Source organism: Ovis canadensis, chromosome 3 (assembly GCF_042477335.2).
Source record: "Ovis canadensis isolate MfBH-ARS-UI-01 breed Bighorn chromosome 3, ARS-UI_OviCan_v2, whole genome shotgun sequence".
NCBI classification, from domain to species: Eukaryota; Metazoa; Chordata; class Mammalia; order Artiodactyla; family Bovidae; genus Ovis; species Ovis canadensis.
Genome location: NC_091247.1, coordinates 118,344,916 through 118,360,387, shown reverse-complemented (window position 1 = coordinate 118,360,387; position 15,472 = coordinate 118,344,916). Strand labels below are relative to the sequence as shown.

Genomic DNA, 15,472 nt, shown 5'->3' with positions numbered 1-15,472 from the left:
GAATTCCATGGACAGAGGAAGCTGGCTGGCCACTTGGCACTGCCAGGGTTCCCACAATCCAAGCAGCTGCACCAGCTCCACACTCAATCCTCACAGGAGCAGAGCTGCCAGAGGCTAGAAAAATCCCTAACAGTGCCGTAAATCCTGTGCCCATGGCCGCCAGCTCCGCTGCATGCCTGGCGCTGCAATCCAAGCAGCTGCACCACCTCCACACCGGTCCTCTCTGAGGCAGACCCCAGTCCCAAAGAGCAGTCTCAGGAGCAAACGCCTGTGGATGACCCACACACACAGCTGAACTCCAGAGGCAGTGTAGCCGAGGAAGAGTAACAAAAACATTTCTACCAGCTGTACAAGCTGAGGTTAAATCCACACGACCAACAAGGCAGACTCTGTATCTACGGAACATGTAAAAGGATAATGAGAGCTCCCCCAAAAGAAAACCACCTAGCTCTGGCAGCTGTGGACACTGGAGGCAAGAACACGCAGGAGCAGGGCCAAATGAGGGTCTGAGCTGTCCCCACAGCAGGTACAGCGACCAGCCTAGTTTCGGAAGGCAACCTACGGAGGGGGATATGGACTGTGACTAACGGCAAGGGAAAGAACGCTGACAGCTGAGATGCGAGAAAAACACTATCATTCTGAAGCTGGTTCTGGATTTTTTTCTTCTGTTGCTATGACTGTTGATTTCTTATTACATCTATTTAAGCTTTCGAGAACTTTTTTATTTTAATCAGACTTTTATTTCCTTTATACGCTTCTACCTCTACTGTGGCTCGGATCATGAACTTATTGCCAAATTCAGATGTAATTGAAGAGAGCAGGGAAAACCACTAGACCATTCAGGTATGACCTAAATCAAATCCCTCACAATGACACACTAGAAGTGAGAAGTAGATCCCAGGGCTTAGACCTGACAGACAGACGGCCTGATGAACTGTGGACGGAGGCAGATTCCAGGCCCTAGACCTGACAGACAGACGGCCTGATGAACTGTGGACGGAGGTAGATCCCGGGCCCTAGACCTGACAGACAGACGGCCTGATGAACTGTGGACGGAGGCAGATTCCAGGCCCTAGACCTGACAGACAGACGGCCTGATGAACTGTGGGTGGAGGTTCGTGACACTGTACAGGAGGCAGTGATCAAGACCATCCCCAAGAAAAAGAAATGCAAAAAGGCAAAATGGTTGCCTGAGGAGGCCTTACAAATAGCTGTGAAGAGAAGAGAAGCGGAAGGCAAAGGAGAAAAGGAAAAATATAACCCATTTGAATGCAGAGTTCCAAAGAATAGCAAGGAGAGATAAGAAAGCCCTCCTCAGTGATCAATGCAAAGAAATAGAGGAAAACAATAGAATGGGAAAGACTACAGATCTCCTTAAGAAAATTTAGAGATACCAAGGGAACATTTAATGCAAAGACGGGCTCAATAAAGGACAGAAATGGTATGGACCTAACAGAAGCAGAAGATATTAAGTAGCGGTGGCAAGAATACACTGAAGAACTATACAAAAAAGAACTTCACAACCCAGATAATCACAATGGTGTGATCACTCACCTAGAGCCAGACATCCTGGAATGCAAAGTCATGTGGGCCTTAGGAAACATCACTGTGAACAAAGCTAGTGGAGGTGATGGAATTCCAGTTGAGCTATTTCAAATCCTATAAGATGATGCTGTGAAAGTGCTGCACTCAATATGCCAGCAAATTTGGAAAACTCAGCAGTGGCCACAGGACTGGAAAAGGTCAGTTTTCATTCCAATCCCAAAGAAAGGCAATGCCAAAGAATGCTCAAACTACTGCACAATTGCACGCATCTCACACACTAGCAGAGTAATACTCAAAATTATCCAAGCCAGGCTTCCACAGTATGTGAACTGTGAACTTTCAGATGTTCAAGCTGGATTTAGAAAAGGCAGAGGAACCAGGGAGCAAATTGCCAATATCCGCTGGACCATCAAAAAAGCAAGAGAGTTCCAGAAAAACAACTACTTCTGCTTTATTGACTATGCCAAAGCCTCTGACTGTGTGGATCACCACAAAAGTGTGGAAAATTCTTCAAGAGATGGGAATACCAGACCACTTGACCTGCCTCCTGAGAAATCTCTATGCAGGTCAGGAAGCAACAGTTAGAACAGGACATGGTAGAACAGAGTAGTCCCAAATCGGGAAAGGAATACATCAAGGCTGCATATTGTCACCCTGCTCATTTAACTTATATGCAGAGTACATCATGAGAAACGCTGGGCTGGATGAAGCACAAGCATGAATCAAGACTGCCGGGAGAAATATCAATAACCTCAGATATGCAGATGACAACAACCTTATGGCAGAAAGCAAAGTAAAGAGCCTCTTGATGAAAGTGAAAGAGGAGAGTGAAAAAGTTAGCTTAAAACTCAACATTCAGAAAACTAAGATCACGGCATCTGGTCCCATCACTTCATGGCAAATAGATGGGGAAACAAGGGAAACAGTGACAAATGTTATTTTGGGGGGGCTCCAAAAATCACTGCAAATGGTGACTGCAGCCATGAAATTAAAAGAAGGTTGCTCCCTGGAAGAAAAGTTATGACCAACCTAGATAGCATATTAAAAAGTAGAGATATTATTTTGCCAACAAAGGTCCATCTAGTCAAAGCTATGGTTTTTCCAGTAGTCATGTATGGATGTGAGAGTTGGACTATAAAGATGGCTGAGTGCTAAAGAACTGATGCTTTTGAACTGTGATGCTGGAGAAGACTCTTGAGGGTCCCTTGGACAACAAGCAGATCCAACCAGTGCATCCTAAATGAAATCAGTCCTGAATATTCACTGGAAGGACTGATGCTCAAGCTCCAATACGTTGGCCCCCTGATGGGAAGAACTAACTCATTTGAAAAGACCCTGATGCTGGGAATGATTGAGGGCAGGAGGAAAAGGGGACGACAGAGGATGAGATGGTTGGATGGCATCACCGACTCAATGGACATGGGTTTGGGTGGACTCTGGGAGATGGTGATGGACAGGGAAGCCTGGCGTGCTGCAGTTCGTGGGGTCGCAAAGAGTCAGACACGACTGAGCAACTGAACTGAGCTGAAGCTACTCACTGGCCTTTCCTGGTTCTGCGGGTTTCTTCTTGCCCTCCTTTCTCTATTTCACCATGTCTGTTAGTCTGCTTTGTTTTCACTGCTTTATTCCCCCGTTGGCACTCTGCTTTGGTCTTGTTTTTAGTTTTGTTTGTAACTGGTCAATGCCATGTTTTACTTCCATTGGTCACTGGGCTACTCTCTTCTACCTCCTTTTCCTTGGGCTGTTTTAATTTTATGTGTGTGTCTGTGAATGTTCCTTTGTCTTTGCTTTTATTTGTCTGATTCTGTATTTCCCATTTGTCTGGGTTTTTTCCTTTGTTTCTTGTTTTGTCTTTTGTTGTAATCCCCTTTCATGCCATAACAAACAACTCGTGGAATCTTGGTTCCCCAAGCAGAGATCAGGCCTGAGCCTCTGGAATGGGACCTCTGAGTCCAAGACCCTAGACTGCCAGAGAGCTCCTAGCCGCAAGAGTGTTAATTTGTGAGACCTCCCACAAAGGTCTCCACCTGTATGCAAGGTCTGGCAGCCCCCGGCACAGGACACCTCACCCAAACAACTAACAAGACAAAAACACAAACTCAACCATCGGCAGACAGACTTCCCACAGACACCCTAAAACACACCACCTCACACAGCCCTGCTCACTGGAGGGAAAAAAGCTCACCTCCTCCAACCAGAATGCAAAGACAAGTCCTCCCAACCTGTAGCCTATGCAAACAACTGGATCAACCTAACCCACCATGGGCAGAAACCAAAAAGAAGGAGGGATACGGCCCTAAGGCCTGAGAGAAGGAGACCCCAAACACAGTAAGTGAGAAAAAATAAAAAGGGAAATACTGCACAAGCGAAGCAACAAGTTAAAAACTTATAATTCCAAACAAACGAAGAGGAAACAGGCAAACTACCTGAAAAAGAACTCAGAGTAATGATAGCCAAGATGGTCCCAAACTTAGAAAACAGAATGGAGAAAATCCAAGAGTCAATTAACACATTAACAAAGACCGAGAGAAAGCAAAGAATAAACAGAAAGAGACACAATCAATGCACATAAAAACACTCTAGAAGGAACCAATGGCAGAGTGACAGGCAAAGAACAGACAAATGAGCGGGAAGGCAGAATATTGGAAACAACTACTGAGAGCAGAATAGAGAAAAAGAATGAGAAGAGCTGAAGACTGTCCCAGAAACCTCTGTGATAATATCAAACGCACCAACATTCAAACTATAGGGGTCCCAGAAGAAGGGAAAAAGAAAGGATCCGAGAAAACTGGAGAGATTACAGTTAAAAACCTCCCTAGTGTGGAAAAGAAAACCATCGATCAAATCCAAGAAGCAGAGTCCTCCCAAAACAGGATAACCCAAGGAGAAACGCGCCAAGACACATACTAATCAATCTAACAAAGATTGAATACAAAGAGAGAGATCTAAAAGCAGCAAGGGAAAAGTAACACACAAAGGAAATATACAAAGTAACACACAAAGAAAGCTGTTAATCATTTTCATACAATTGACAGCTGATCTTTGCAGAAACCCTGCAGGTCAAGGGAATGGCAGGATATACTTCAAGTACTGAAAGGGAAAAAAATCTACAACCAAGATTGCTCTACCTGGCAAGGATCTCATTCAAAACTGATGGAGAAGTCAAAGGCTTCACACAAAAGCAAGAGCTGAGGATCTAGCACCACCAAACCAGCTTTACAGCAAATGTTAAAGGAACTTCTGTAGGCAGGAAACACAAGAGAAGGAAAAGACCTACAAACACAAATTGGAAACAAGAAACTGTCAAAAGGGACTACATATCAACTTTGAATGTAAATAGATTAAATGCTCCAACCAAAAGACACAGACTGGCTGAATGGGTACAAAAACAAGACCCACATATATGCGGCTTATAAGAGACTCACTTCAGAGCTAGAGATACACACAGGCTGAAAGTAAGAGGATGGAAAAAGATATCCCATGCAAGTGGAAATCAAAAGACAGCCAGAGCAGCAATCCTCGTATTTGACAAAATAGACAAAGAGCATAACAAGAGACAACGAAGGACGCTACATAACGATCGAGGCATCAATCCAAGAGGAAGACGTAACAACCGTAAATATCTATGCACCCAACACCGGAGCACCTCAGTCCACGAGGCAAGCACTAACAGACGTGAAAGGGGAGACTGACAGCACGCCAGTGACAGCTGGAGACATTCACACCCACTCACACCAATGGACAGATCGTCAAAGCAGCAAGTGAATGAGGAAACACAAGTCTCAAAGGACACACGAGACCAGAGAGACCTTACTGATATCTTCAGGACATTCCATCCAAATGCAGAAGAGTACCACTTTCTTCTCAAGCGCACATGGAACTTCTCTAGGATAAACCACATCCTGGGTCACAAGTCAAGCCTAAGTAAATTTAAGACAACTGAAATTGTACCAAGCATCTGCTCTGACCACAATGTTATGTGACTAGTTATCAATTACAGGAAAAAAAAACTTCAAAAAACACAAACACATGGAGGTTAAACAATGTTTCTAAATAACCACCAGATTACTGAAGAAATAAAAAGGGCAATCAAAAAATTCCCAGAAACAAATGACAACGAAAACACAACTTAAAACCTACGGGATGCAGCAAGAACAGTTCTAAGAGGGACGTTTATAGCAACACAATCCCACCGCAGGAAACAAAAATACCGAATAGACCACCTCACTTTACAGCTAAAACAACTAGAAAAGGAAGACCAACAATCCGTGAAGTTAGCAGAGGGAAAGAAACCACAAAGATCAGAGCAGAAATAAATGAAAAAGGAGTGAAGGAAACAGTAGGAAAACCAAAAAAACTGAAAGCTGGTTCTTTGAGAAGATAAACAAAACTGACAAACCATTAGCCATACTCATCAAGAAAAAAAGGGAGAAGAATCAAATCAACAAAATTAGCGAAGAAAACGGAGAGGTTACAACAGACAATGCAGAAATTCGAAAGATCGTAAGAGGAAGTACATGCCAATAAAATGGACAACCTAGAAGAAATGCACAGATTCTTAGAAAAGTTCAATCTTCCAAGACTGAACCAGCAAGAAATTGAGACTATGAACAAGCTAATCACAAGGAAATCATAATCAAAACTGTGGTAAAAAATCTCCGAAAAAAACCAAAAGCCTAGGGCCAGATGGTTTCAAAGGCAAATTCTATCAAACATTTAGAGAAGACCTAATGCCTATGCTTTGCAAGCTCTTCCGAAAAACCGCAGAGGCAGGAACACTTCCAAATTTATTCTACAAGGCCACCATCACCCTGACACCAAAACAGATAAAGATATGACAAAGAAAATTACAGACCAATATCACTGATGAACACAAATGCAAAAATCCTCAGTGAAATTCTAGCAAACAGAATCCATCGACACATTAAAAAGATCATATACCTTGACCACGCTGGGTTTATCCAAGGGATGCAAGGATTCAATATACACAAGTCAATCAATGTGATACACCATATCAATAAACTGGAAGACAAGAACCATGTGATAATCTCAATAGACGCAGAAAAAGCTTTTGACAAAATTCAGTGCCCATTTATGATAAAAACTTTCTCTAAAAAAAATGGCCATAGAGGGGACCTACCTCAACATAATAAAGGCCATAAATGATAAACCCACAGCAAACATTTTCAATGGTAAAAAACTGAGAGCATTTCATCTAAGACAAGGAACAAAAGGGGTGCCCACTCTTGCCACTATTATTCAACATAGTTTTGGAAGTCCTAGCCATGGCCATCAGAAAAGAAAAGAAATAAAAGGAATCCAGATTGGAAAAGAAGTAAAACTCACTGTTTGCAGGTGATATGATACTCTACACAGAAAACCCTAAAGATGCTATCAGAAAACTGATAGAGCTAATATGCTCTAGTAAAGTCACATGATACAAAATCAATACACAGAAATCACTAGCATTCCTATACATTAACAACTAAAAATCAGAGAGATCAAGGATCAATCCCATTTACCACTGCAACAACAACCACCACCACCACAACAAAAACCCAAGAATAAACCTACCTGATGGAAGAAATCAAAGACAACATAAACAGATGGAGAGATAGTCCATGTTCCTGGGTTGAAAGAATCAATACTGTGAAAATGATTACACTACCAAAAGCAATCCACAGATTCAATGAGATCCCTATCAAATTACAAACGGCATTTTTCACAGAACTAGAACAAAAAATTTCACAGTTCGTATGGAAACACAAAAGACCCCAAATAGCCAAAGCAATCTTGTAAAAGAAGAATGGAGCTGGAGGAATCAACTGTTCTGACTGTAGACTACACTACAAAGCTAGTCATCAAAATAGTATGGTACTGGCACAAAAACAGAAATATAGACCAATGGAACAAAACAGAAAGCCCAGAGATAATCTATGCAACTACAGCCACCTTATCTTTGGCAAAGGAGGCAAGAATATACAATGGAGAAAACTATCTTCAGTGAGTGGCGATGGGAAAACTGGACAGCTACGTGTAAAAGAATGAAATCAGAGCACTCCCTAACAGCACACACACAGATAAACTCAAAATGGACTAAAGACCTAAATGTAAGACCAGAAACTATAAAACTCTTAGAGGAAAACATAGGCAGAACACGCAATGACATAAATCAAAGCAAGTGCCTCTATGACCCACCTCCTAGAGTAATGGAAATAAGAACAAAAATAAACAACTATAATCTAATTAAACTTAAAAGCTTTTGCACAGCAAAGGAAAGTATAAACAAGATGAAAAAAAAAAAACAAACCCTCAGAATGGGAAAAAATAATAGCAACTGAAACAACTGACAAAGGATTAATTTCCAAAATATACAAGCAGCTCATGCAACTCAATACCAGAAAAGCAAACATTCCAATCAAACAGTGGGGAAAAGACCTAAGCAGACATTTCTCCAAAGAAGAAATACAAATGGCTAATAAACATGTGAAAAGATACACAACACTGCTCATTATTAGAGAAATGAAAATCAAAACTATAATGAGGTATCACCTACCAGTCAGAATGGCCATCATCAAAAAATCTGCAAACAATAAATGCTGGAGGGACTGTGGAGAAAAGGGAACCTTCTTGCACTGCCCGTGAAAATGTACACTGATATAGCCACTATGGAAGACAGTATGGTGTTTCTTTAAAAAAAACTAGGAATAAAACTACCGTGAAAAGTGAAAGTGAAGTTGCTCAGTCGTGTCCGATTCTTTGCGACCCCATGGACTGCAGCCTACCAGGCTCCTCCCTCCATGGGATTCTCCAGGCAAGAGTACTGGAGTGGGTTGCCATTGCCTTCTCCAAAACTACCATATGACCCAACAATCCCATTACTGGGCATATACCCTGAGAAAACCGTAACTGAAGAAGACACATGTACCCCAGTGTTCATTGCAGCACTATTTACAATAACTAGGACATGGAAGCAACCTAGATGCCCACTGACAGATGAATGGATAGAGCAGCTGTGGTACATGCATACAATGGAATGTTACTCAGCCATGAAAGGAACACATTTGAGTCAGTGCTAATGAGGTGGATGAACTGAGAGTCTATTACACCTAGTGAAGTCAGTCAGGAGAAAAACAAGTATCATACATTAATGCAGATATAGTGGATCTAGACATGTTGTACTGATGAGCCTACCTGCAGGGCAGCAATGGACACACAGAGAGGACAGACTTGTAGACCCAGGAGGGGAGGACAGCTCACTACCATATGTGAAATAGAGAGCCAGTGGGAATTTGCCGCATGGCTCAGGGAACTCAACGTGGTACTCTGTGACAGTCTAGAGGGGCGGGACCAGGTGTGAAGTAGGATGGAGGTTCAAGAGGGAGGGGACATACGTATACCTATGGCTGATTCATGTTGATACATGGCAGAAACCAACACAATATTATAATTATCCTTCAATTAAAAACAAATAAATTTAAATAAACAGACAATTTATATCTTAAAAAATAAAGCATTAGAATATTTTTCTAATATCCTGACTCAAGCTGTCTAATAGCTGGCTTATGTTTGTCTTTTTTTTCATATTTAGTTGCATTTCATTTGTCTTGTTACAGACCCTGTAGTCACGCCTAGACTTTCCAGACTGAAAACATTACATCTATGTATGATCTACAAAGTCAGTGTGTGATCAATGATCAAACTGGAGTATCTGAAAGAGACGCAATTTTGAATTAGTGTCAATGTCTCATATTTCTGTTTTCTGAGTAAAGAAGAAATAAATACACTTTCTTGTTATAAAGCAAAATAAATCTTAAATATTGCTTAAAAACAAAATAAAACAGTGAAAATCCACTGTGAGTGCTACATCGCTCTGAACCACATCAAGCTGCTCCCACAGAACCTAGGGAGCAAGAGGGAGCTATGCAAATAAGATGCTCATGCTATTTGCTGCACTATGGATAATAAAGGCCTCTGTCTCTACCAGAATTGTGCGTCTTCTGCTAGCATCCATGAAATAGTAACATGCTCTAGCTTTAATGTAGCGTGTAATTCTAGACTCAAAAGTAAAAATCTTGAGGCTATGAATACTACTTGCTATTGAAAACAGTATTTACTCACAATTATGTTTGTTTTAGGAAAGTAAGTTGCTAGACTATGTATTGTAAGAAATTAATTTTACCCCCCTGAAGATATAATATACACAGACACTATAATTATTAACCCACTCGATAATTACTGACTTTATTCTGTAACCTCACTTGTCCATAAGTGGTGAACAATCGAGGCAGGCAACAGCAATATCAAGACTTTCTGTCTGCACTTCTCATTTTAGAGTTTATTTATTTTTACACAAGACAAATGTGACTTTTTGATCAGCAGAATAAGATCAAACATATCTCAACTGGAACACCTGAAGCAAAAACATAATCAAGTAATGCTTTAAAATTCTGAGAAAATTAAGTTCAATCTAGAAGTCTATGCTCAGCCAACCAACCAATAAGGTTTAAGGTCATAAGAGATAGTAACTTCAAAACATTTTCCTCCCAAGGACTCTCTTTCTCTCAGAAAGTTATCAGAAAGTTTAGTTATCTACTAAGAGCAGAGAGTAAACCAACAGATAGAAGCATCTGAGATGCAGGAAACTGAGACCCACAATGGAGCAAAGGGACATCTCAGAATGCATGCAAAGGTGCGTCTCAAGACGATGGTTGCACGCAGCTCTCAAGAGCAAACAGTCTTTGCTAGAACAGAAAGATGGAGAAATTCAGAAATGATTTTATCCTTTCCACTCCACCAAAAAAGGAGCCGATAAATTATGTGATACTGTTTGTACACACAGATGGTTTTTACAGTTCTATTTAAGAGTATGGAACAATCAGTTATGATATACAGAAAGTTAAACAAATGAGGGGGGAAAGCAACTATTACTTCAGAAAAAAATAAAAATTCTACAAGAAAAAAAAACATCACTGAACACTTCTGGGCTTATCAGTGAGAATTTACATATGCACAACAGTTTAAACTTTACACAGTAATTTAACTAAAACCGTAACAGCAGATAGATGAAGAAGTATTAGCAGTGAGGTGTTCTAGGACATCTGGCTATCCCCAAACGGAAAGTCAAAATAAAATAACTGATAAGCCAAGAAACAGCACAAAAGTTGGCAGTATTTACTAAAATCCATCCTCCCAAGTTTCCTTCTCATAAGAATTCTACAGATGTATACAAACACAAGCAAAATGCTACCTGAAGAAGGTATTAATTACAACACTGTATGAAATAGTAAAAACACTAAAATCAATCTAAACGTTCACCAACAGGTAAACCATTAAATAAAGCCCATACAATTGAACATGATGCAGCATTTTAGAGAGAATGATGTAGCTCTAGTTGTACTGATATGAAAATCTTCAAGAAACAAAAATTAAATGAAGAAAGCTGAAAAGCATTTGCTATCATCTTTGTAAAGAAGATAACTTTCTACATAAAAGTAACAACATAAAAATATAAAATACAATAATGAAAGAAACATCTGAAGTATTGAAAATAGTTACCTCTGGGGTATAGAACTAAAGGGTAGGGAGGGGCTGCTGTTTTCATCATAAGACTTTAAGTACTATTTAATTTTTTTAATTGCTTAACTAAGATCATGGCATCTGGTCCCATCACTTCATGGCAAATAGATGGGGAAACAGTGTCAGATTTTATTTTGGGGGCTCCAAAATCCCTGCAGATGGTGATGCAGCCATGAAATTAAAAGACTTGCTCCTTGGAAGGAAGTTATGACCAACCTAGACAGCATATTAAAAAGCAGAGACGTTACTGTGCCAACAAAGGTCCATCTAGTCAAGGCTATGGTTTTTCCAGTGGTCATGTATGGATGTGAGAGTTGGACTGTGAAGAAGGCTGAGCACCGAAGAATTGATGCTTTTGAACTGTGATGTTGAAGAAGACTCTTGAGAGTCCCTTGGACTGCAAGGAGATCCAACCAGTCCATCCTAAAGGAGATCAGTCCTGGTGTTCATTGGAAGGGCTGATGTTGAAGCTGAAACTCCAATACTTGGGCCACCTGATGGGAAAAGCTGACTCATTTGAAAAGACCCTGGTGCTGGGAGGGAGTGGGGGCAGGAGAAAAGGGCAACAGAGGATGAGATGGTTGGATGGCATCACCGACTCAATGCACATGGGTTTGGGTGGACTCTGGAAGTTGGTGATGGACCGGGAGGCCTGGTGTGCTGCAGTTCATGGGGTCACAAGAGTCGGACACGACTGAGCGACTGAACTGAACTGATTGTGATTAAAATAACAGTAATTTTTTAAAAATACAGAGCCTACAGAAGGCTAGGTAATTTGAACCAACTCAAAGAAAACTTTAAAAAGCTCAACAAAATATAAGAAATATTTCCTAAAAATAAAACCTAAGATTAAGAGCATTCACCTTTACCAGGAGATTAAGATTCAGGAGAAGGTTAAAACTGGGAAAAGTTAGAAAACTGCTTGGGCACCATCTGCCCTAGAGACAATTTGCTGAGGCAGGAGACTTGGCCCAGAGGCAACCTCAGCAGACAAAGCAAAAGAAGGGTTGGGACCCCAAAAGCGTAACTATAGAAGTAGTTAAGAACCAGAATTAAACCTTGCTCTAGCATAGTCGTCAGCCACCTAAGTGCTCCAGAAAATCTAAAGCCTTAAAGTTGGGCTTAATAAAAACAAATGGTATTTTCTCACCTTGAAGTGAAGTCGCTCAGTTGTGTCCAACTCTTTGCGACCCTATGGATAGTAGACTACCAGCCTTCTCAGTCCATAGGATTTTCCAGGCAAGAGTACTGGAGTAGGTTGCCATTTCCTTCTCCAGGGGATCTTCCCAACCCAGGGATCGAACCTGGGTCTCCTGCATTGGAGGCAGACGCTTTACCCACTGAACCACCAGGCCTCAAATTATTCCACAACTAAGTTTTCAAACATAATATCTAGTACACATTCAAAGATAAAACAGGCACACAAAAGAATAATACAACAGATACAGACCCACATGGGCTCCCAATGCTGTCTTCTCAGACAGATTATATATAACTATATTTTTAAGTATGTAAGACAAGATGGAAAATTTCAGCAACAAAAGAATCAAATAATACAAGCTAAAAGAAAATTAAAATTCTAGAACTAAAAAACAAAATTAGAAAGTCACCGAATAGATTTAACAGCAGACAACACATAGAGCACAAAAGAACCGGAAGGTAAGTCAGAAGAAGTTTCCAGAACGAAGCAGAGAAAAAAGGATGGTGCACACAGAGGAGAGGTTAAGAGACACTGTATACGATGAAAAGGCCAGACATGCGTTTAACTGGCGTTCTAGGAAGAGACAAAAAGAGAACGGGGCAGAAGCAGTGTTTGAAGAAATGCATACATGGGAAGTCACATCAGTCATGTCCCAACTCCTCGTGACCCCACGGACTGTAGCCCACCAGGCTTCTCTGTCCATGGAATTCTCCAGGCAAGAATACTGGAGTGGGTTGCCATTTCCTCCTCCAGGGAATCTTCCCGACTCAGGGATCGAACCCGTGTCTTTTGTGTCTCTTGCACTTGCAAGTGGGTTCTTTACCACTAGTGCCACCTGGGAAGCCCTGTTTGAAGAAATAATGACTGAGATTTTCCAGAACCGATGAAAACATCAATCCACAGAATCAAGAATTTCTTGCAATCTCAGAGTAAATAACAGAAATCCACACTTAGAAATGTCATCACGAAATTGCAGAAAACCAGAAAGAAAAAAAAAAAGCAGTCAGAAAAAAAAAAGCAAAGCCTTTAAAAGTGTAATACTTGGACTGATTTATCACTAGTAACAGAAGCCAGAAAACAGTGGAATGATGCTCTCAATGAGTAAACAACAAAAATAAAACAAAAATGGCCAACCTAAATTTCTATGCCATCTGAAAATATCCTTCACAAATGAAGATGAAATGAAAACATTTTCTGACAAACAATAACAGAATTTAGACATCAAGAGACCCCATGCAGGCAGAGGAAAAGTTAAAGGTTTAAGAAGGGGGAAAAGAGCAAATAAGATGGAAACATGCTCTCCAGAAGAATGTGATTCACGGAGTTCAACGCTTTAATTACTACTTGCTTAACCTTTTTTTAGTACTCTAAGGGCAAATTCTTTTACTTGATATTAACATCCTATTTATCTCTAGACTCTGCATGTTGCGCTTGAAAGGCACACCTGCAAGCAGTTCATTTCAGGTTCATGTCTCTATCTAAAGATCTTAGGCCCAAACTGCCAGAGACTATTAAGCCACATTTACTAAGACTTCATTATCATTCTGACTCTTATCTTATTATTACTGAACAAGCAGAAAAATAAGTAATAAAAATAATGTATACTGAGTATATAAGGTATTCTTCATTTATGCTGATATGAAGTTAGGTTATTACCTACTATCTTTGTAACGCCTCATTCCTTTTCTCCATAGCATTCATATTTAGAATGTGAGCTACAGGTTAGACTGCCTCAGTTAGAAGTCCAGACGCCAACCTTTAACAGCCAAATGTCACTTGGTAGTATATTTAACCTCTTTATGCATCAGTTTCCAAATCATTAGGACAGTAGTAAAAATTGTTATTTTCCACATAGGTTATTTCAAGAATTAAGATCTAAAATACACACAGAAAAGCACTAAGCAACATATCCATCACATAATAAACATTCGACATACATTAAAAACAATTTTTTCTCAAAAAAAAAGTATACAGAAACTACATTTTAAAAGCTATGAATTTTAGAAATTATATATTTTATAATTATTCTCAATAATTTTGTAGTAACAAATAATTACTTAAAAATAAAGAAACACTTACTTGACTAAGTCTATTCTGTTATTGATGGCAGCCCAGTGAAGGAGTGTAACATTCTCTTTGTCTGGCTGCCTTACATCATAACCTGCTTCCACCAATTCTCGGCAGCGTTCATAAATTCCATATCTTAAAAAGAAGGAAAACGTGATTGTTAACACTATTTGACAAGAAATTTAAAGCTGAAAATAACATTTCTAGAAGAAACTGATGCTCCATTTTGATACCTGGAAACTAAAAAGGCTTTCTCAATATAAAGTGTTACTTTAGAAATATCAATATTCCAACAGCTTTTACTAACCCGTTTTATAATTTTTAATTTCTCTTCTCTAAGAATGCAATAACTCATAAAGTAGGAGAGAACAGGACACTATAAATAAAAATATCTATCAGTTGTTTGTTTTTACTAACATCACCACTATTCCACAAAACACTGAAGGCAGCTTATTAAAAATACATACAATCATGTTAAAATATTGTCATAAAGAAGCAATAACAAAGAATTTATCATTGATTTAGAACAACATCAAAAAAAAGGATGTCTTACACCTGTAAGATACTTTATTTAGAAATTTAGCTTTGGTATTCCTAAAGGCAAATTTTAAAAAAGTGTGCAAGTGGGAAGTAGGGTGGGTCTTGTGAGTTTAAGTCAATGAGACATAAGAGAAAGTTTACTAGAAGAGCTTGAGAAAAGAAGTTAATTTAATAAAGAAGAAAGATGCATGCACAGAGCTTAACCTTTTCCTCTCTTTCTGTTTAGGTCACTGTGTGACTGCATATATATTTCTCAAAATGCTAAAACATGGAAATGTTTATGCATAAGCAAAAATCAAAGAATAATACAACAAATCACCAAGAATCCACATGGAGTCTCAAAAACCATCAACTTTATCCAAAACAAAATACTGGATCCTTGGAAATATGTGACACAAAACAAACTTAAATGAGCTTTGACCATATTAATCAGAATGGCCTCCAAAATGGGGAAGGCATACCACAGGGTGAGGCTGGGGGAAAGGTGACACAACAATCGAACATTTGCAGCAAATATTAAAACTACATCCACATCACAGT

At 39.7% G+C, this 15,472-nt stretch overlaps 1 protein-coding gene across 2 annotated transcripts in view; it reads right to left on the bottom strand.

Annotated features, from left to right (window-relative positions):
• ZDHHC17 (zinc finger DHHC-type palmitoyltransferase 17) overlaps positions 1–15,472 on the bottom strand; it is a 98,940-nt gene that overhangs the window by 55,300 nt on the left and 28,168 nt on the right. For both annotated transcript variants that reach the window (XM_069584076.1, XM_069584078.1), the window contains exon 3: positions 14,405–14,527. In XM_069584076.1, the coding sequence (XP_069440177.1) occupies positions 14,405–14,527 (123 nt within the window). The remainder of the gene's footprint in view (positions 1–14,404; positions 14,528–15,472) is intronic.